This window comes from Helianthus annuus, chromosome 10 (genome assembly GCF_002127325.2).
Source record: "Helianthus annuus cultivar XRQ/B chromosome 10, HanXRQr2.0-SUNRISE, whole genome shotgun sequence".
NCBI classification, from domain to species: Eukaryota; Viridiplantae; Streptophyta; class Magnoliopsida; order Asterales; family Asteraceae; genus Helianthus; species Helianthus annuus.
This window is the reverse complement of record NC_035442.2, coordinates 83137186-83153207: the sequence shown is the minus strand read 5'-3', so window position 1 is coordinate 83153207 and position 16022 is coordinate 83137186. Positions and strand designations below refer to the sequence as shown.

At 41.7% G+C, this 16022-nt stretch overlaps 2 protein-coding genes across 2 annotated transcripts; both read right to left on the bottom strand.

Annotated features, from left to right (window-relative positions):
* Positions 1–3374: 3374 nt before the first annotated feature.
* On the bottom strand, positions 3375–4103 carry LOC110881959. Its single transcript, XM_022130080.1, has one exon. The coding sequence runs from the start codon at positions 4101–4103 to the stop codon at positions 3375–3377; it is 729 nt and encodes a 242-aa protein (XP_021985772.1).
* Positions 4104–14755: 10652 nt separating this feature from the next.
* On the bottom strand, positions 14756–15547 carry LOC110881960. Its single transcript, XM_022130081.1, has one exon. The coding sequence runs from the start codon at positions 15545–15547 to the stop codon at positions 14756–14758; it is 792 nt and encodes a 263-aa protein (XP_021985773.1).
* Positions 15548–16022: the final 475 nt, after the last annotated feature.

Below are 16022 nucleotides of genomic sequence, written 5' to 3'. Positions count from 1 at the left end.
TATGTGGGCTTTGTTAAACCATATTACATGAGTTTCCATACTCACTTGGTTTACGAACCTTCATTCTATCCAATCCTCCGATTTTAGGTCCGGTATATTAACATAGTTACCTATATTAGGTGCCGTTTGATATCCGTGATCTCTAGCATTGTTTGGTTGTTACACAAGGACTTCTAAGCAATCTCAAGTGAGTACATAGAACCCCATCTTTTAAATGTTTTCAAGGTGTTTATGTGAGTACATAGAACCCCATCTTTTAAATGTTTTCAAGGTGTTTATGTGAGTACATAGACCCCTCTTTTACTGTTTTCCAAACATTTTGGGGTGAAACACATGTGCCTACTTGTTACTTTCGTGCTTTCCTGTTTTCACATCATATACTTGCTATGCTCATTAGTACACTATTAGTACATGATTTACATTACATTGTTTCGCTATGTATATTTACTTAGCATACTTAGTACATTGTTTTACTTTACATTTCTGCTATGTATGTTGACTGATAGCATGCTAGCACATTGATTTACATGACTTTTCTGCTTTGTATGTTAACTTAGCATACATAGTACATTGTTTTCATATAACATGTTTACACTTGCTATAACATTTGGTTTGCACAAACGAGACTTATATACGTTCATTAACATTAGCTATGCCGCTCGGTAGTAAGTAGTGGTACCATAGGACTTGACAAATCCCATTCCTGACAACCCAGGTTTGTTTGGATGTAAGGAATGACTGAATCCGAAAACATTTCTTTTGATAACCTTGACTTAGGGTTATCCGACAGTCTCAAGGCTTGAATGTATGCGTTAACTTACCACATAAATGTATGTATCAATGTAACATGCTTTTACTTTACAAAACATAACTTTTTGATATATTCAAAATACTCTGTTTTGTACATTTTCTACATTTGGTTATGTGACAATACTTTATTTACAATACATAACATTTGTTACACATTACTTGACTACATTTGGACTCTTTAACATTTGCCAAGGTTTATACAAGGACTTTTGACAATTGGTTTAAACATAGACATTAAACATTGATTGGTTGGTTTGAGTGACTTAAGTAACGAGATGTGAGTAGTATAATACAAACATGGTAAATACGCCGCTGGTACTTTTTATATATAAGTGTTTGTATTATATTACATATCATAGCGTTACTTAAATTATTCACTTTTGACTTATACATCTTACACAAGTAGCACGTTTTCACAAGGCTTTGGTTTGCAATATAGTTTATTTTATACAACTCATTTTACTTGGTTATTCATTTAACCATACATTAGTCTTTTATCTATACGTATCATCTGATCTTATCACTTTTAAATGATTTACAAAACAAAACGATTTACAAGGTTCATGATTGAATTTTATTAAACAGTTCTAAATCTTAAGTCATGAATCCTATTTTCACAAAACCTATGTATCTCACAGGCATTTTTATGCTGACGTACCTATTTTCACATGTGTTTTCAGGAGCTTTTGCGTAGGACGATGATCATGACACTAGGGCGGGCCTGTACCTTAGAGACATAAAATGAAGATAGACTTAGTTTAACTATGTTATGTACTCTTGGTTTTCATGTTTAAGACAATATTACTCTATTGTTGATAAATAAAACGTAACTTTGCATGCCATGGTTGTGAAACAATTAATTCTGTTACAACACTCCCCGATGTTTCCGCCACGTTTGATTGTTCCACATGGTCGGGGTGTTACAACGGGTGTTTCGCCGGCCCACGATTCGCTGAGGCCCAGTAAGGGCCCAACTCATTACGCGAAATATTTAACAAGTATTCTGTTCCATTCGTCACACTTTTGAGCAATCAGAAAACCCTAGAACTCTCTGTGCGAATGCAACAACCATTTCTCACCGTCATCTTCCTCTCTCGAATTCTTACTTGTTCATCTCGAATCGGTTAGTGTAAAACCCTACTGTATATATATCTCTATTAACTAGTGCCCTTGTGTGTTTAGGTTAGGGTTAGTAAACATTATGAATTCAGAATCATGGTATCGTAATATATGTGATGTTGTTCTTGAGTGCTTGACTGTTCCGATGTGTTGGTTGATGTTGACTTTGTATGTTATCGGTGGCGTGGTGATTAAGAGAAACATGATCATCGGATCCGCACATGTTGTGAATTAGGTTGCGTAGGGCCATCTCATGATCTAGGGGTCATGCTAGATGTTGGTTGTTATGGTATGTATTGGTTAACTATCTCTGTGTGAATGATAATGACTGTATGATTTCTGTGTTGTATGATGATTTCATGACAGTATGAAACGGCCGTAGATGATTAGGGTTTCTGTAATATTGCGTAACTGTTGAAAGATGTTAACTGATTGACGTAACTGGCATTCGTGACGAAACGCTACTCTCGGCGAAACAGACATGACGAAACGGATGTTGTAACGAAATGCCGATCTCGACGAAACAAAGGTGTTTCACCGAAATCAATCAGGACGAAACAAGTGTGTTTCGTCGAGGGATGTCACGACGAAACAGGGGTGTTTCGTCGAAGGGGTTCATGGCGAAACAAGGGTGTTTCGCCGAATGGGTAAACTGCACAGTAACCTGATTTGATTCTGTTAAGAGTTAACCAAGTTAGTTAACTGCCGTTAAGTGTAAAGCATGACTTATATGAGCTTGAATACGTGTTTTGGCTGTTTGGTGATCACTGCTTCAATATCCACTGTGACTGTAATTATACGTGAACTTCGTGAATATAAACTGATTATCTACACATGCATACTTTAGGACTTGATTGATTAACTGTGAGCACATACCTTAGCATACCGAGCAAACCAAGGTGAGTTCACACTCCTACCAAGGCATGGGATTCCCGGGGTTGGGAATGGGATTGTATGATTACTTGTACTTACATCACTACAGAAATACGTACCACTGACCTCGTTAGGTGTAGGACACCTATAGATACAGCTAGACTAGTAAAACACGGGAAGCCCCCACTAATCTTCGCACACATGCCTAGGAAGCCGCGATACAAACATTAATCTTCGTACACATGCCTAGGAGGCCGCGATACGAATACTAATCTACGCAAACATGTCTGGGAGACCGAGATACAAATACAAATACTACTAGTCTAGGATACATGGGAAACCCCCACTAATCTTCTTCTTTTTTTTTTTGGGTAAAGGGTTACCCCGGTGATTCTATATATTCACAACCAAAAAAACATAAGTAGTGTAGTGAGTCTACACTAGTTCAATCATGAGACATGCCCCATGAAAGTAAACCCGAAAACCAAAAACACAAAACAAACAACCAAGTAAAGGAACGACAACTAGACTAAAACTCTAGAAACAACCGACCAACACAACATAAAATCTAATCAGCCCCCATCGTCGCCGTCTTTATGCGCATGGATATCCCATTCTTCAAGAACCTTCCGCACCCTTATGGTATCCTTCAGTTTTGCTCCCATCAACTTGTATCGCACTGTTTTTATAATAATATCACTAACAGTCTCCGGAGGTCTTAATTGATTTTTAAACAACCTTGCATTCCTCTCTAGCCAAATATTGTATGCAGTAGCCGCAACAAGAAGCTTAGCAACATAAGTATCAGCCCTCTTATGATAAGCTCGAGCACAGAGCCAATTAACAATCTCCGACCATCTCGGGCAAACCGAGTTCATCCCTCCTCGATCTCGAATTTGAGTCCACACCTGAGAAGAGTACTTGCATTCAAAGAACAGGTGAGGGTGAGAATCGAAATCCTCAAAGCACAATAAACAGCACATCATGTTCATGTTTTTTCTACGAGAAAGATCCCATTGCAGAATTTTATCCTGCGTAAGGAGCTTACGTTTCATAATCAACCACATCATGAAGGCGTGCCTCGGAATACATTGGGCGAACCACACGATACTACACCAATTCACTTCCGGCTCTTTGTGTCGCAACGAGTGCCAAACCCCAGAAGATGAAAACCCATTAAGATCATTCCCATCCTTCCATAACAGCCTATCATTTTTCAAGGGATCCAAAAGAACTTGATCAAGTTTGAATAAGAACAGGAAAAAGATCCCTCCAAGCCGTAGGCCATCTCCAAGCACCATTCGAAAATACATCAGCCACCGAATCTTCCAATCTAAAATCAGCATCAGTGATAACTCTAGATGAAAGAAAATCACCCAGAGGCCCCAAATCGGTCCAATTATCGAACCAGGCTAAAGTGTTAGCACCATTACCCACTTCTGACCATATATGATGTCTAATTAGAGGCCGCAACTGAGTGAGCTTTCGCCACGACCAACAGCTATTTGAGGGCGTTTTGCAAACCCAAAAGCTCTTACCTTTTAAACGATACGAATGCACCCAATCAACCCACAAAACCCCCACTAATCTTCGCAAACATGTCTGGGAGACCGCGATACGAATTAATACGACACCTGGTGCAGAACGAACAAATGATTTACCAAACGAGTACTATAACTAAACAACCAACTGTGAACTCGCTCAACTTTGTTGTTGACCCGTTGTTACATGCCTTGCAGGTCGTTAGGTACTCATGGAGCTTGCACAGGGAGGCACAGTCGTTGTGGACATGGATCGTGGATGCCATGTTAAACATTTATGGTGGTTGAGGATTATGTTTTGGGGTTTTGCATTATTTGTCTACTAGATGTCGTGTCATGATGTATAGTAGACTAGGTTATGGGGTGTTATTGGTCTTTGGTTTTGTTTTTGTTTTACATATATGGGGCATGTCCTGTATATGAACTAGTGTGGAACTCATCCTCACTACTTGTACATATTTGCAATTGCATTTTAATAGATTCACCGGGTAACCCTTTACCCAAAAAAAAACATTTATGACATTTCAAACTTATTACTTATGTTGGGTTTTGCATTTATGCTTCCGCTAAACATTGAAACTATACTTTTATTTTGGAACACCTTTCATATTGGTTGATTGAATTACATTTACTATTTACTATTTACATTGTTCAATATGATTGGTGGCTTGATCCTGGTCCTATCACGCCTCCAGGCGGTGATACTCCGCGTGTGGATTTTGGGGGTGTGACAGATTGGTATCAGAGCCATTGGTTATAGTGAACTTGGTTTTAGTAAGGGGAAAAAGTTTTTGTTAAAACTAGACTATAACCTGTACAGTGCTCAACGATCCACAACGATGCTTTGCTCCACGTGCAAGACTCAACACTATAGGTAATACTGTTCATGTTTACATTGCCTACTTGCTAGATTACATAGAACTTTGCTCATGGTATGCTTAGATAAACGTAACACTTATTGTCTGAGAACACTTGTGTGCTTACTCTCTTCTGTCATCGCATTTTTTTTTCGCGAACCTCTCTCACTTATGTTGCCTTTGATATGAAGATCATGGCTGGATGCATTAACATGACTCAAGCCCAGTTGACGGCTCTGATTAACGAACAAGTTGCTGCGGCACTTGCAGCCGCACAAGCAGGAGGTATACCTTGCAGTCGTAACCCACTCTAGGATCTTTAGATCCTACACTTCTAAACCAACTCTTGTGTTTAACCTTGTCATGATTCTTATACACAACAGGTCAACACGCTCAGCAACCTGTTTGCACTTTCAAGACTTTCATGGACTGTCGTCCTAGCACATTCAGTGGCATTGAAGGAGCAGTTGGACTCCTCCATTGGTTTAAAAAGCTCGAGTCCGTATTTGAGATGTGTGAATGCCCTGAGGCTCGCAGGGTGAAGTAGGCCACTGGTACTCTTGAAGGCATTGCGCTGACTTGGTGGAATGCGCAAGTTTAGATGTTAGGGTTGGCAGCTGCTAATGTCACACCCCCAAAATCCACACGCGGAGTATCACCGCCTGGAGGCGTGACATGACCAGGATCAAGCCACCAGTCATATTGAACAATGTAAATAGTAAATAGTAAATGTAATTCAACCAACCAATATGAAAGGTGTTCCAAAATAAAAGTATAGTTTCTATATTTAGCGGAAGCATAAATGTAAAACCCAACATAAGTAATAAGTTTGTAATGTCATAAAGGTTTAACATGGCATCCACGATCCATGTCCACAACGACAGCGCCTCCCTGTGCAAGCTCCATGAGTACCGAACGACCTGCAAGGCATGTAACAGAGAGTCAACAACAAAGTTGAGCGAGTTCACAGTTGGTTGTTTAGTTATAGTATTCATTTGGTAAATCATTTGTTCGTTCTGTACCAGGTATCGTATTAATTCGTATCGCGGTCTCCCAGACATGTTTGCGAAGATTAGTGGGGGTTTCCCATGTATCCTAGACTAGTTGTGTTTGTATTTGTATCGCGGTCTCCCAGACATGTTTGCGAAGATTAGTATTCGTATCACGGCCCCCTAGGCATGTGTGCGAAGATTAATTTTGTATCGCGGCCTCCTAGGCGTGTGTGCGAAGATTAGTGGGGGCTTCCCGTGTTTTACTAGTCTAGTTGTATCTAGAGGTGTCCTACACCTAACGAGGTCAGTGGTACGTATTTCTGTAGTGATGGAAGTACAAGTAATCATACAATCCCATTCCCAACCCCGGGAATCCCATGCCTTGGTAGGAGTGTGAACTCACCTTGGTTTGCTCGGTATGCTAGAGTATGTGCTCGCAAATAATCAGTCAAGTCCTAAAGTACGCACGTATACATAATCAGTTTATATTCACGAAGTCCACATATGTATATACAATCACAGTGGTGTTGAATCAGCAGTCACGAATAAAACAAGGTACGTAATCAAGTTCATACAAGTCATGCTCATCATTTAACGGCAGTTAATTAATCCAGTTAACTCTTAACAGAATCTAACCAAGTTACTGTGCTGTTTACCCACTCGACGAAACACCCTGTTTCGTCGTTATTTCCCCTCGGCGAAACACCCTTTGTTTCGTCGTTAAATCCTCGGAAAAACACACTGTTTCGTCATTCCCAATTCGTCAAGACTGGTTTCGGCGAAACACATCTGTTTCGCCACCACCTGTGTTTCGCCAGTATGTACCAGTTACGTCGTATATCAGTTTCGTACAGGAAACCCTAACTGCCGTCATCATCACACAGCAATCATACAGTCGTACAGAAATTCATCGATATCATGGATTACCAATCATAGCATATTCATGTGTTAACCTTAGACAATCTAGCATATGAATTAGCCATCACATGAGAGCACAGTCACATAATCAACATTATCATTATCCTATTCTGATCATCATAAACAATCCAATCTCGATACACCGAAATCGTAACCGATAAAATAGATCCTATTATTGTCAAATTATCAACCAAACATGAACAAAATCATTATTTAGCATCGATCCCTAATGGTTTCAAGCAAACAGTTAACGATGAAACAAATCAACAATCACACAAGAGTTAAACACTAAACGCGATGAACAGGGTAATAACTTGATCGATTAGAGAAAGATGCGAGGACACGTAATTGCCGTCAACAGAGAAAGAGAGCTCTAGGGTTTCTGATTTTTGTTCGTAAGGTGTGAAACTGAAATCGTTTCACGTTTTAATATTCGAATTAACGTGTTGGGCCCTTAATGGGCTTCAGCGAATCATGGGCCGGCGAAACGCCCGTTTCGTCGTGACAAGGATGACGAAACACTTTGTTTCGTCGAGAAGGAGGTGACGAACCAGACTCTGTTTCGTCGATATTGGTTATGGCGGAACACTTTGTTTCGTCGGGCCTTTCCAAGGTTTAAGTAATTTAAGTTTTCAAACAGCATTCATGTAAACACCTTAATCACATTACAGGAGTAATCATATCAAACAACTTCTCAATATATAATCCAACGTACAGTTACAAAGCAACAATCAAACAACTAAACAGTTAACGTGCACTTAAGGCGGAAGTAGAATCTTGGAAACTCGAGTTGTCACATTATCCCCAGCTTGAAAGAAATTTCGTCCTGAAATTTAGCATGCGGTTATTGAGGAAGCTAGTTAAGTTGTATCATTTACTGGTTTTCCTGGGGTGTCACATCACCCCCCCGTTGATTTGGAATTTCGTCCCGAAATTTTGTGGTAGCTTCAGCCTAAGTAGTAGTTGCATTGTTCTTGAATAACTGGGGATATTTAAGTTTCATTTGGTCTTCTCGTTCCCAGGTAAACTCCGGGCCACGACGGGAGTTCCAACGAACTCGAACAAGAGGTATTCTGGTGTGCTTGAGGAACTTAACATCCCGATCCGTGATTTCAACTGGTTCTTCGACGAAATGCAACTGTTCGTCGATAGTGAGCTCTTTCAAAGGAACTATGAGGGTCTCATCTGACAGACACTTCTTCAGATTCGACACGCGGAAACGTTGTGAACTCCCCCGAGTTCTGCTGGTAAGTTCAGTTTGTAGGCCACCTTGCATATTCTTTCTATGATTTCAAACGGTCCCACATACCGCGGATTGAGCTTGCCTCGTTTGCCAAAACGAACTACACCCTTCCAAGGCGAGACTTTGTGTGACAACCCGTAACTTCAGGTTAATGCCTTAACCTAGCGTAGTTAATTTTGTCATGCAATCATTTAGCATTGTTGGAATTATGTGTTATTTTACGAATGATTTGACAAATACATGAACTTGGTGATGAAACTGTAAATTATATGTGGTGTGTGTGTTTTGTGTAAAGGATGATACTTAGGGGTGTTTAGTGTTAATAATGAAAATAAAACAAAACCTCTCAACCCTAATCATTCTCACCAATTCCAATCATACAGCAGTTCAAATCATTCTCTCTACAACCATTGCTCTCATCATTCTTGGCTACACAAGTTCTCTCGCATCAATCTTGATTTCCCAATCCATCTAGAATCAATCTAAGGTAAACGTTTAATGATTATTTGTTGTTAATCATTGGTTATTTGATTCATGCAAACCCTAGTTCTCCAAACAAAGTTTCTGTGTTTATTGATCATCCTGATTATTGTGAAATGGTTTGTGAATAGTTGTGTAATCAAATGCTTGACAATAGGATGCCTGATATGTTAGAATTGGTTGATTGTTGATTAGGTTACAGCTTTTGCTAAAGAATGAAAACTAGGGTTTTGATCGTAACCTGTAACTGTTCCATTGAAAACTGTGATTTAGTTTTGAATATTTTGCATGATTGTTTTTCCGAAGATTTGTGTCAGGGTTTTGTGAAGTCACAAAATCCAAGTTTTAGGATGATGCATGGTCCGAACTTTATGATGATGAAAGGTCCGACTTTTGTAGGAGATACATGGTCCGACTTTTATAAGGGGGTGTTTGGTCCGACTTTTATAAGGGGGTGTTTGGTCCGACTTTTATAAGGGGGTGTTCGGTCCGACTTTTATTGGTGGTGGATTGGTCCGAGTTTTGTAGGGATGTATGGTCCGAGTTTTTTTTTTATTGTGCAATATGGTCCGAGTTTTTTTTTTATTGTGCAATATGGTCCGAGTTTTGTTAATGCTTGACAGGTCCGAGTTTGTTGATGCTTGTAAGGTCTGAGTTTGTTGTTTGGTTCATAAGGTCAGAGTTTAACGTGTAATGTCACAAAGGTCCAAGTTTAATAACATTCAGAGCTTGAATCAGGTTAAATGTTGAATGAAAAACACTTACCCTGCCCTTACTTTATGTTACTGTATGTTACTGTATGTATGTGCAAACTATGTCATGTCAATCTATAAACAATTATCACACGGAACACAGTTGTTTGAACACCAAGGAATTGTAAACCTTATTTGAACGTAAACACTTACATTGAGTTTATGTGCAATATACCTTAGGTCGTGTGTAACGGACCTAACCAATAATTTACACTAGAAGCACAATAACAAACCGAGCAAACCAAGGTGAGTTCACACTCTTATTAAGGCATGGGAATCCCGGGGTAGGGAATGGGATTGATTGTACTTACATGGTTATGGGAATTACGTACTACTGACCTCATTTGGGAAAGGTCACTTATTGATACTGCTAGACTAGTGATACATGGGGAAGCCCCCACTACTCTTCGCACACATGCCTGTAATGGCCGCGATACTGACACTCCTCTTCGCACACATGCCTGTAATGGCCGCGATACAAATACTACTCTTCGCACACATGCCTGTAATGGCCGCGATACTGATACCGATCTTCGCACACATGCCTGGAATGGCCGCGATACTGATACTAAACTTCGCACACATGCCTGGGGGTCGCGATACAAATAAAACTAGTCTACAATACGTAGGAAACCCCCACTAATCTTCGCAAACATGCCTGGAGGGCCGCGATGTAATTATAAACGATACATGGGTTACTAAACAAACAAACGTTTTACGAAATGAACACTATTACTAAACAACCCACTGTGAACTCGCTCAACTAGTTGTTGACTCTCTGTTACATGCCTTGCAGGTCGTTAGGTATACATGGAGCTTGCACGGGGAGGCGCGGTCGTTGTGGACAAGGATCGTGAATGCTTTGATTAAACATTTTGACATCACATATTCATACTTATGTTGGGTTTATTTTTATGCTTCCGCTAAACATTGATATTGCACTTATGTTTTTGAACACCTTTCGTATTGGTTTGGTTGAATTACATTTACTCTTACTTATTACTTACATGTTCAATATGATTGGTGGCTTGATCCTGGTCATGTCACGCCTCCAAGCGGTGATACTCAGCGAGTGGATTTTGGGCGTGTGACAGATTGGTATCAGAGCCATTGGTTATAGAGAACTTGGTTTTTAATATGGGGAAAACGTTTTTATTAAAACCAGACTATAACCAGTACAGCGCTCAACGATCCACAACGACGCTTCGCTCCACGTGCAAGACTCAACATACTAGGTACTACTGTTCATGTTTACTTTACCTACTTGCTAGAATTACATAGAAGTTTGCTCGTGGTATGCTTAGATTACATTGCCTACTATTCATTATTGCTTGAGAACACTTGTGTGCTTACTCTCTTCTGTCATCGCACTATTCTCGAACGCTCTCTCACTTATGTTACCTTTGCTATGAAGATCATCGTTGGGTGCATTAACTTGACACAAGCCCAGATGACGGCTCTCATTAACGAACAAGTTGCTGCGGCACTTGCAGCCGCACAAGCAGGAGGTATACCCTGCAGTCGTAACTCACACTAGGATCTTTAGATCCTACACTCCTAAACCAACTCTTGTGTTTAACCTTGTCCTGTTCTTATATACACAACAGGTCAGCACGCTCAGCCACCTGTTTGCACTTTCAAGAATTTCATGGACCGTCGCCCTAGCACATTCAGTGGCACGGAGGGAGCAGTTGGACTCCTCCATTGGTTTAAAAAGCTCGAGTCGGTGTTTGAGATGTGTGAATGCCCTGAGGCTCGCAGGGTGAAGTACGCCACTGGTACTCTAGAAGGAATCGTGCTGACTTGGTGGAATGCGCAAGTTCAACTTTTAGGGTTGGCAGCTGCTAATGCCACCCCTTGGAATAATTTCAAAGAGCTGATTAAACGGTAATACTGCACACGTGACGACATCCACAAGTTAGAGGTGGAGTTCTTTCATTTGAAGATGACTGGGTCGGAAATTGAGGCATATACTAAAAGTTCAAACGAACTGGCTGTTCTGTGTCCATCTATGGTGGACCCTCCTATCAGGCGTATAAAGTTGTATCTCAAAGGGCTGGCACCAGAAATTCAAAGCCACGTAACATCAGCCAACCTTAATAATATCCAGGATATTCAACGTCTTGCTCATCGCCTCACAGATCAGGCAGTGAAACAAAACAGGCTGCCTAAACGTATCAGTGCTACCGATGCTACTACTTCCGCTACTCTCAGTGATAACAAACGGAAATGGGACGGGATTCCAGCAAAGGTTCAGCTACAACTCAGTCTCAGGTTCAGCAGCGCAAGACTGATAACTACCAGAGCCCTGGTCAGCAAGCTTCGGGTAATCAAAGACAGGGTGGATATCGAGGAAACCTTCCAAGGTGCAATACTTGCAAGAAGCACCACAACGGCCAGTGCAACAAGGGTCGTTGTCAGCGGTGCCTCAAGATGGGTCATGAGGCTAAAGATTGCAGAAGCTCACGACCTGCGAACCAGAATCAGCAACAACAACCACCTGCTCCACGAAACCCGCAGCAACAACAGCAGCGAGGCAACAGAGGATGCTATCAATGTGGTGCTGAAGGCCACTTCAAACGTGACTGCCCCCAGTTAAACCAGAACCAGAACAACAACAATAACAACAATCAGGGCAATGGCAACAACAACAACGGGGGAAACAATAACGGCAATGATGCTAGGGGTCGCGTGTTCGTGCTGGGGTAGGGTGATGCAAGAAATGATCCTAACGTGGTTATGGGTAAGTTTCTTCTCGACGACTTTTATGTTTCTGTATTGTTTGATTCGGGTGCGGATACCAGTTATGTGTCTCTAACAGTTAGTCAAATGTTAAAACATACACCAACACCCTTAAACACCAAACATGTCGTAGAGTTAGGCAACGGCAAAAGTTTAGAGGCCACACACGTAGTCAGGGGTTGTAACATCGTCTTAGCTGGTCAGACTTTCTCCATCGATCTCATTCCTATAGTTCTGGGTAGTTTCGACATCGTTATTGGGATGGATTGGTTGTCCCAACAGCAAGCAGAGATCTTATGCAAGGAGAAGATTGTTCGTATTCCCCGTTCTGGAAAAGAACCTCTCGAAGTTCAAGGCGACAAGAGTGGTGCCGTGGTTGGCATCATCTCCTTTTTGAAGGCTCAGAAATGTTTACGAAAGGGTCACACTGCCATTCTAGCACTTGTTACAGATGCATCAACGAAAGAGAAGAGATTAGAGGATATCCCAGTTGTACGTGATTTTCCCCAAGTGTTTCCTGAAGATTTACCTGGGCTACCGCCTCACCGCCAGGTCGAATTTCAAATCAACTTAGATCCTGGAGCAGCACCTAGAGCTCGCGCACCGTATGGATCAGCTCCAACCGAACTGGAAGAACTGTCTAAGCAATTGCAAGAGTTCTTGGATAAGGGCTTTATTCGTCCTAGCTCTTCGCCTTGGGGAGCTCCAGTGTTATTCATGAAAAAGAAGGACGGTACCTTCAGGATGTGCATAGATTACCGTGAACTCAACAAGGTGACTGTGAAGAATCGCTATCCTCTTCCTTGTATTGATGATTTATTCGATCAGCTACAAGGGTCAAGCTACTACTCAAAGATAGATCTGAGGTCAGGCTACCATCAATTGAGAGTCCGGGATGAGGACGTCTCCAAAACAGCATTCAGAACTCGCTACGACCACTATGAGTTTCTTGTCATGCCATTCGGGTTAACAAACGCACTGGCAGTCTTCATGGATCTTATGAACATGGTGTGCAAGCCTTACCTAGATAAGTTTGTGATTGTCTTCATCGACGACATCCTGATCTACTCTAAGAGTCAGGAGGAACACAAGCAGCATTTACGACTTATCTTGGAACTTCTTCGAAAGGAACAACTGTACGCAAAGTTTTCAAAATGCGACTTCTGGCTTCGTGAAGTCCACTTTCTAGGCCATGTGGTAAACAAGGATGGGATTCATGTTGATCCATCCAAGGTAGACTCGATTAGGAACTGGCCTGCACCGCGTACACCGACGGAAATACGCCAATTCTTGGGTTTGGCGGGTTATTACAGACGGTTCATCAAAGACTTCTCAAAGATTGCGCAGCCGCTTACTCTACTGACACAAAAGGGTGTCACCTACCGTTGGGGTAATACTCAAGAAACCGCTTTTCAACACCTAAAGGACAGACTATGCAGCGCACCTATTCTCTCATTGCCAGAGGGCACAGACGATTTTGTGGTCTATTGTGACGCATCGATACAGGGGCTTGGTTGTGTATTGATGCAACGGGATAAAGTTATTGCTTACGCTTCGTGCCAACTTAAAGTTCACGAGCGGAACTACACTACACATGATTTAGAACTTGGAGCTGTTGTTTTCGCGCTTAAGATATGGCGACACTACCTGTACGGTACCAAGTGCACTATCTACACTGATCACAGAAGTCTCGAGCATATCTTCAAGCAGAAGGAATTGAACATGCGGCAACGTCGATGGGTCGAGCTACTTAATGATTACGAATGCGCTATCAAGTACCATCCAGGCAAAGCCAATGTTGTGGCTGACGCTCTCAGTCGAAAGGATACTGTGCCAAGACGCGTGTGAGCACTACAACTCACTATTCAGTCTAGTCTCCCTGCACAGATACGAGACGCTCAGGTAGAAGCATTGAAACTAGGAAACGTCAAGGCTGAAGCCTTACGCGGCTCAAGGCAGCGATTAGAACAAAAGGAAGACGGCGCCTACTATGTGACGGGGCGTATTTGGGTCCCACTATATGGCGGTTTACGAGAACTTGTGATGGATGAAGCACACAAGTCTCGCTACTCGGTACATCCAGGTTCGGACAAAATGTACCACGATCTCAGAACTACGTATTGGTGGCCTAGCATGAAAGCCCTCATCGCGACTTACGTCAGCAAGTGTTTGACTTGTGCGAGAGTCAAAGTCGAATACCAGAAGCCATCAGGCCTACTTTTTTTTGGGTAAAGGGTTACCCCGGTTAAATTTTATTCCACAAAATTAAAACAAGTGAGGGATAATGTATCGCCCCAGTTCTCTAGAATGACATGCCATTACTAGAGTTATACAAATAAACACGCAATTAACTGCAAACAATAGATCAAAACAACGAAAACTCGAGAAACAAGTAACCACACATGGCTACGGACACACGAGATCAAACTCAGCCAAAATCATCTTGGTCTAATAGCACCTCACGAGGAAGACTCCACTCGCTTAAGATCTGGTTAATGCTATTCGTTCTTCGAAACTTCATTGTATGTAGTTTCATTCTAACCGTCATCAGGACCACCTCAATAATTTGAGCCACATTCCTTTTGTTAGCCGAGAACAATCTGTTGTTACGTTCTTGCCAAACAAAGTAAGCCGAAGCCGCCACCACTAGTTTACCAATAATGTGAGAAGCATGTTTTGAAGCCGCATGTTGTCTTAGGTACTCCATGATATCGTCCCATCTCTTCCCGATCAATTGCATACCCACTTTGTCACGAACCCCATACCATACTTGAGAGGCAAAGTCACACTCAAAAAACAAGTGATCATGAGAGTCCGGCCCCAAAGTACATAAGGAGCAACACAATAAATTATAATTTGCATTACACGATGCCCGCCAGTTGCACATGATATCCTGTGTTTTAAGTTTTTTGCAAACGATAAGCCACATAAGAAACGAATGCCGCGGAATAGCCTGTGGAAACCAGACTATACGATCCCAATCAATCGGATTTTGGATTTCACGAATATCATTCCACACCCCAAACGTGCTATACACCATATCTTCACCACTTCTAGATCGCCACATAGCCCTATCTTGGACTTGTGGGATTAACGTGACATTCTCGAGTTGTTGTAAAGCCGGAACTCTAGCTACCCAAGAATTCGGCCAAGCCCACCCCCCGTTATGAAGCATATCCGCAACCGTAGCCCCCATCTCAAGACCTGCATTTGTTATCATTCTCGGAGTAATGTATCGGATCAATGGACATACGGCATCCCATTTATCAAACCAGACTTGCGTATTAGCGCCATCACCCAATTTAATCCAGATGTGTTGGCGAATGATCGACCTTAATTGGAGAATCTTACGCCAACCCTGTCACACCCCCAAATTCCCCCTGCGGAGTATCGCCGCTTGGGAGCGTGACATGACCAGGATCAAGCCACCAATTATATTGAACATGTAATTAAATAGTAAAAGTTATCCGTCAATACGAAAGGTGTTTATCAAAACCAACATAAGTAAATGTAGCGGAAGCAATTATGTAAATCCCAACACAAGTATTAAGGTTTAAACATGTCATAAGTGTTTAAATAGTAATCACAATCCATCTGCCCACAACGACCTGCTCCTCCTTGTGCAAGCTCCATAAGTACCTAAGGTCCTGCAAGGCATGCAGCAGAGAGTCAACAACTAGTTGAGCGAGTTCACA

Excerpts from the sequence above, each read along its gene's own strand:
- LOC110881960 (XM_022130081.1), bottom strand. The coding sequence starts at position 15,547 with ATGATAACAAATGCAGGTCTTGAGATGGGGGCTACGGTTGCGGATATG.
- LOC110881959 (XM_022130080.1), bottom strand. The coding sequence starts at position 4,103 with ATGGTGCTTGGAGATGGCCTACGGCTTGGAGGGATCTTTTTCCTGTTC.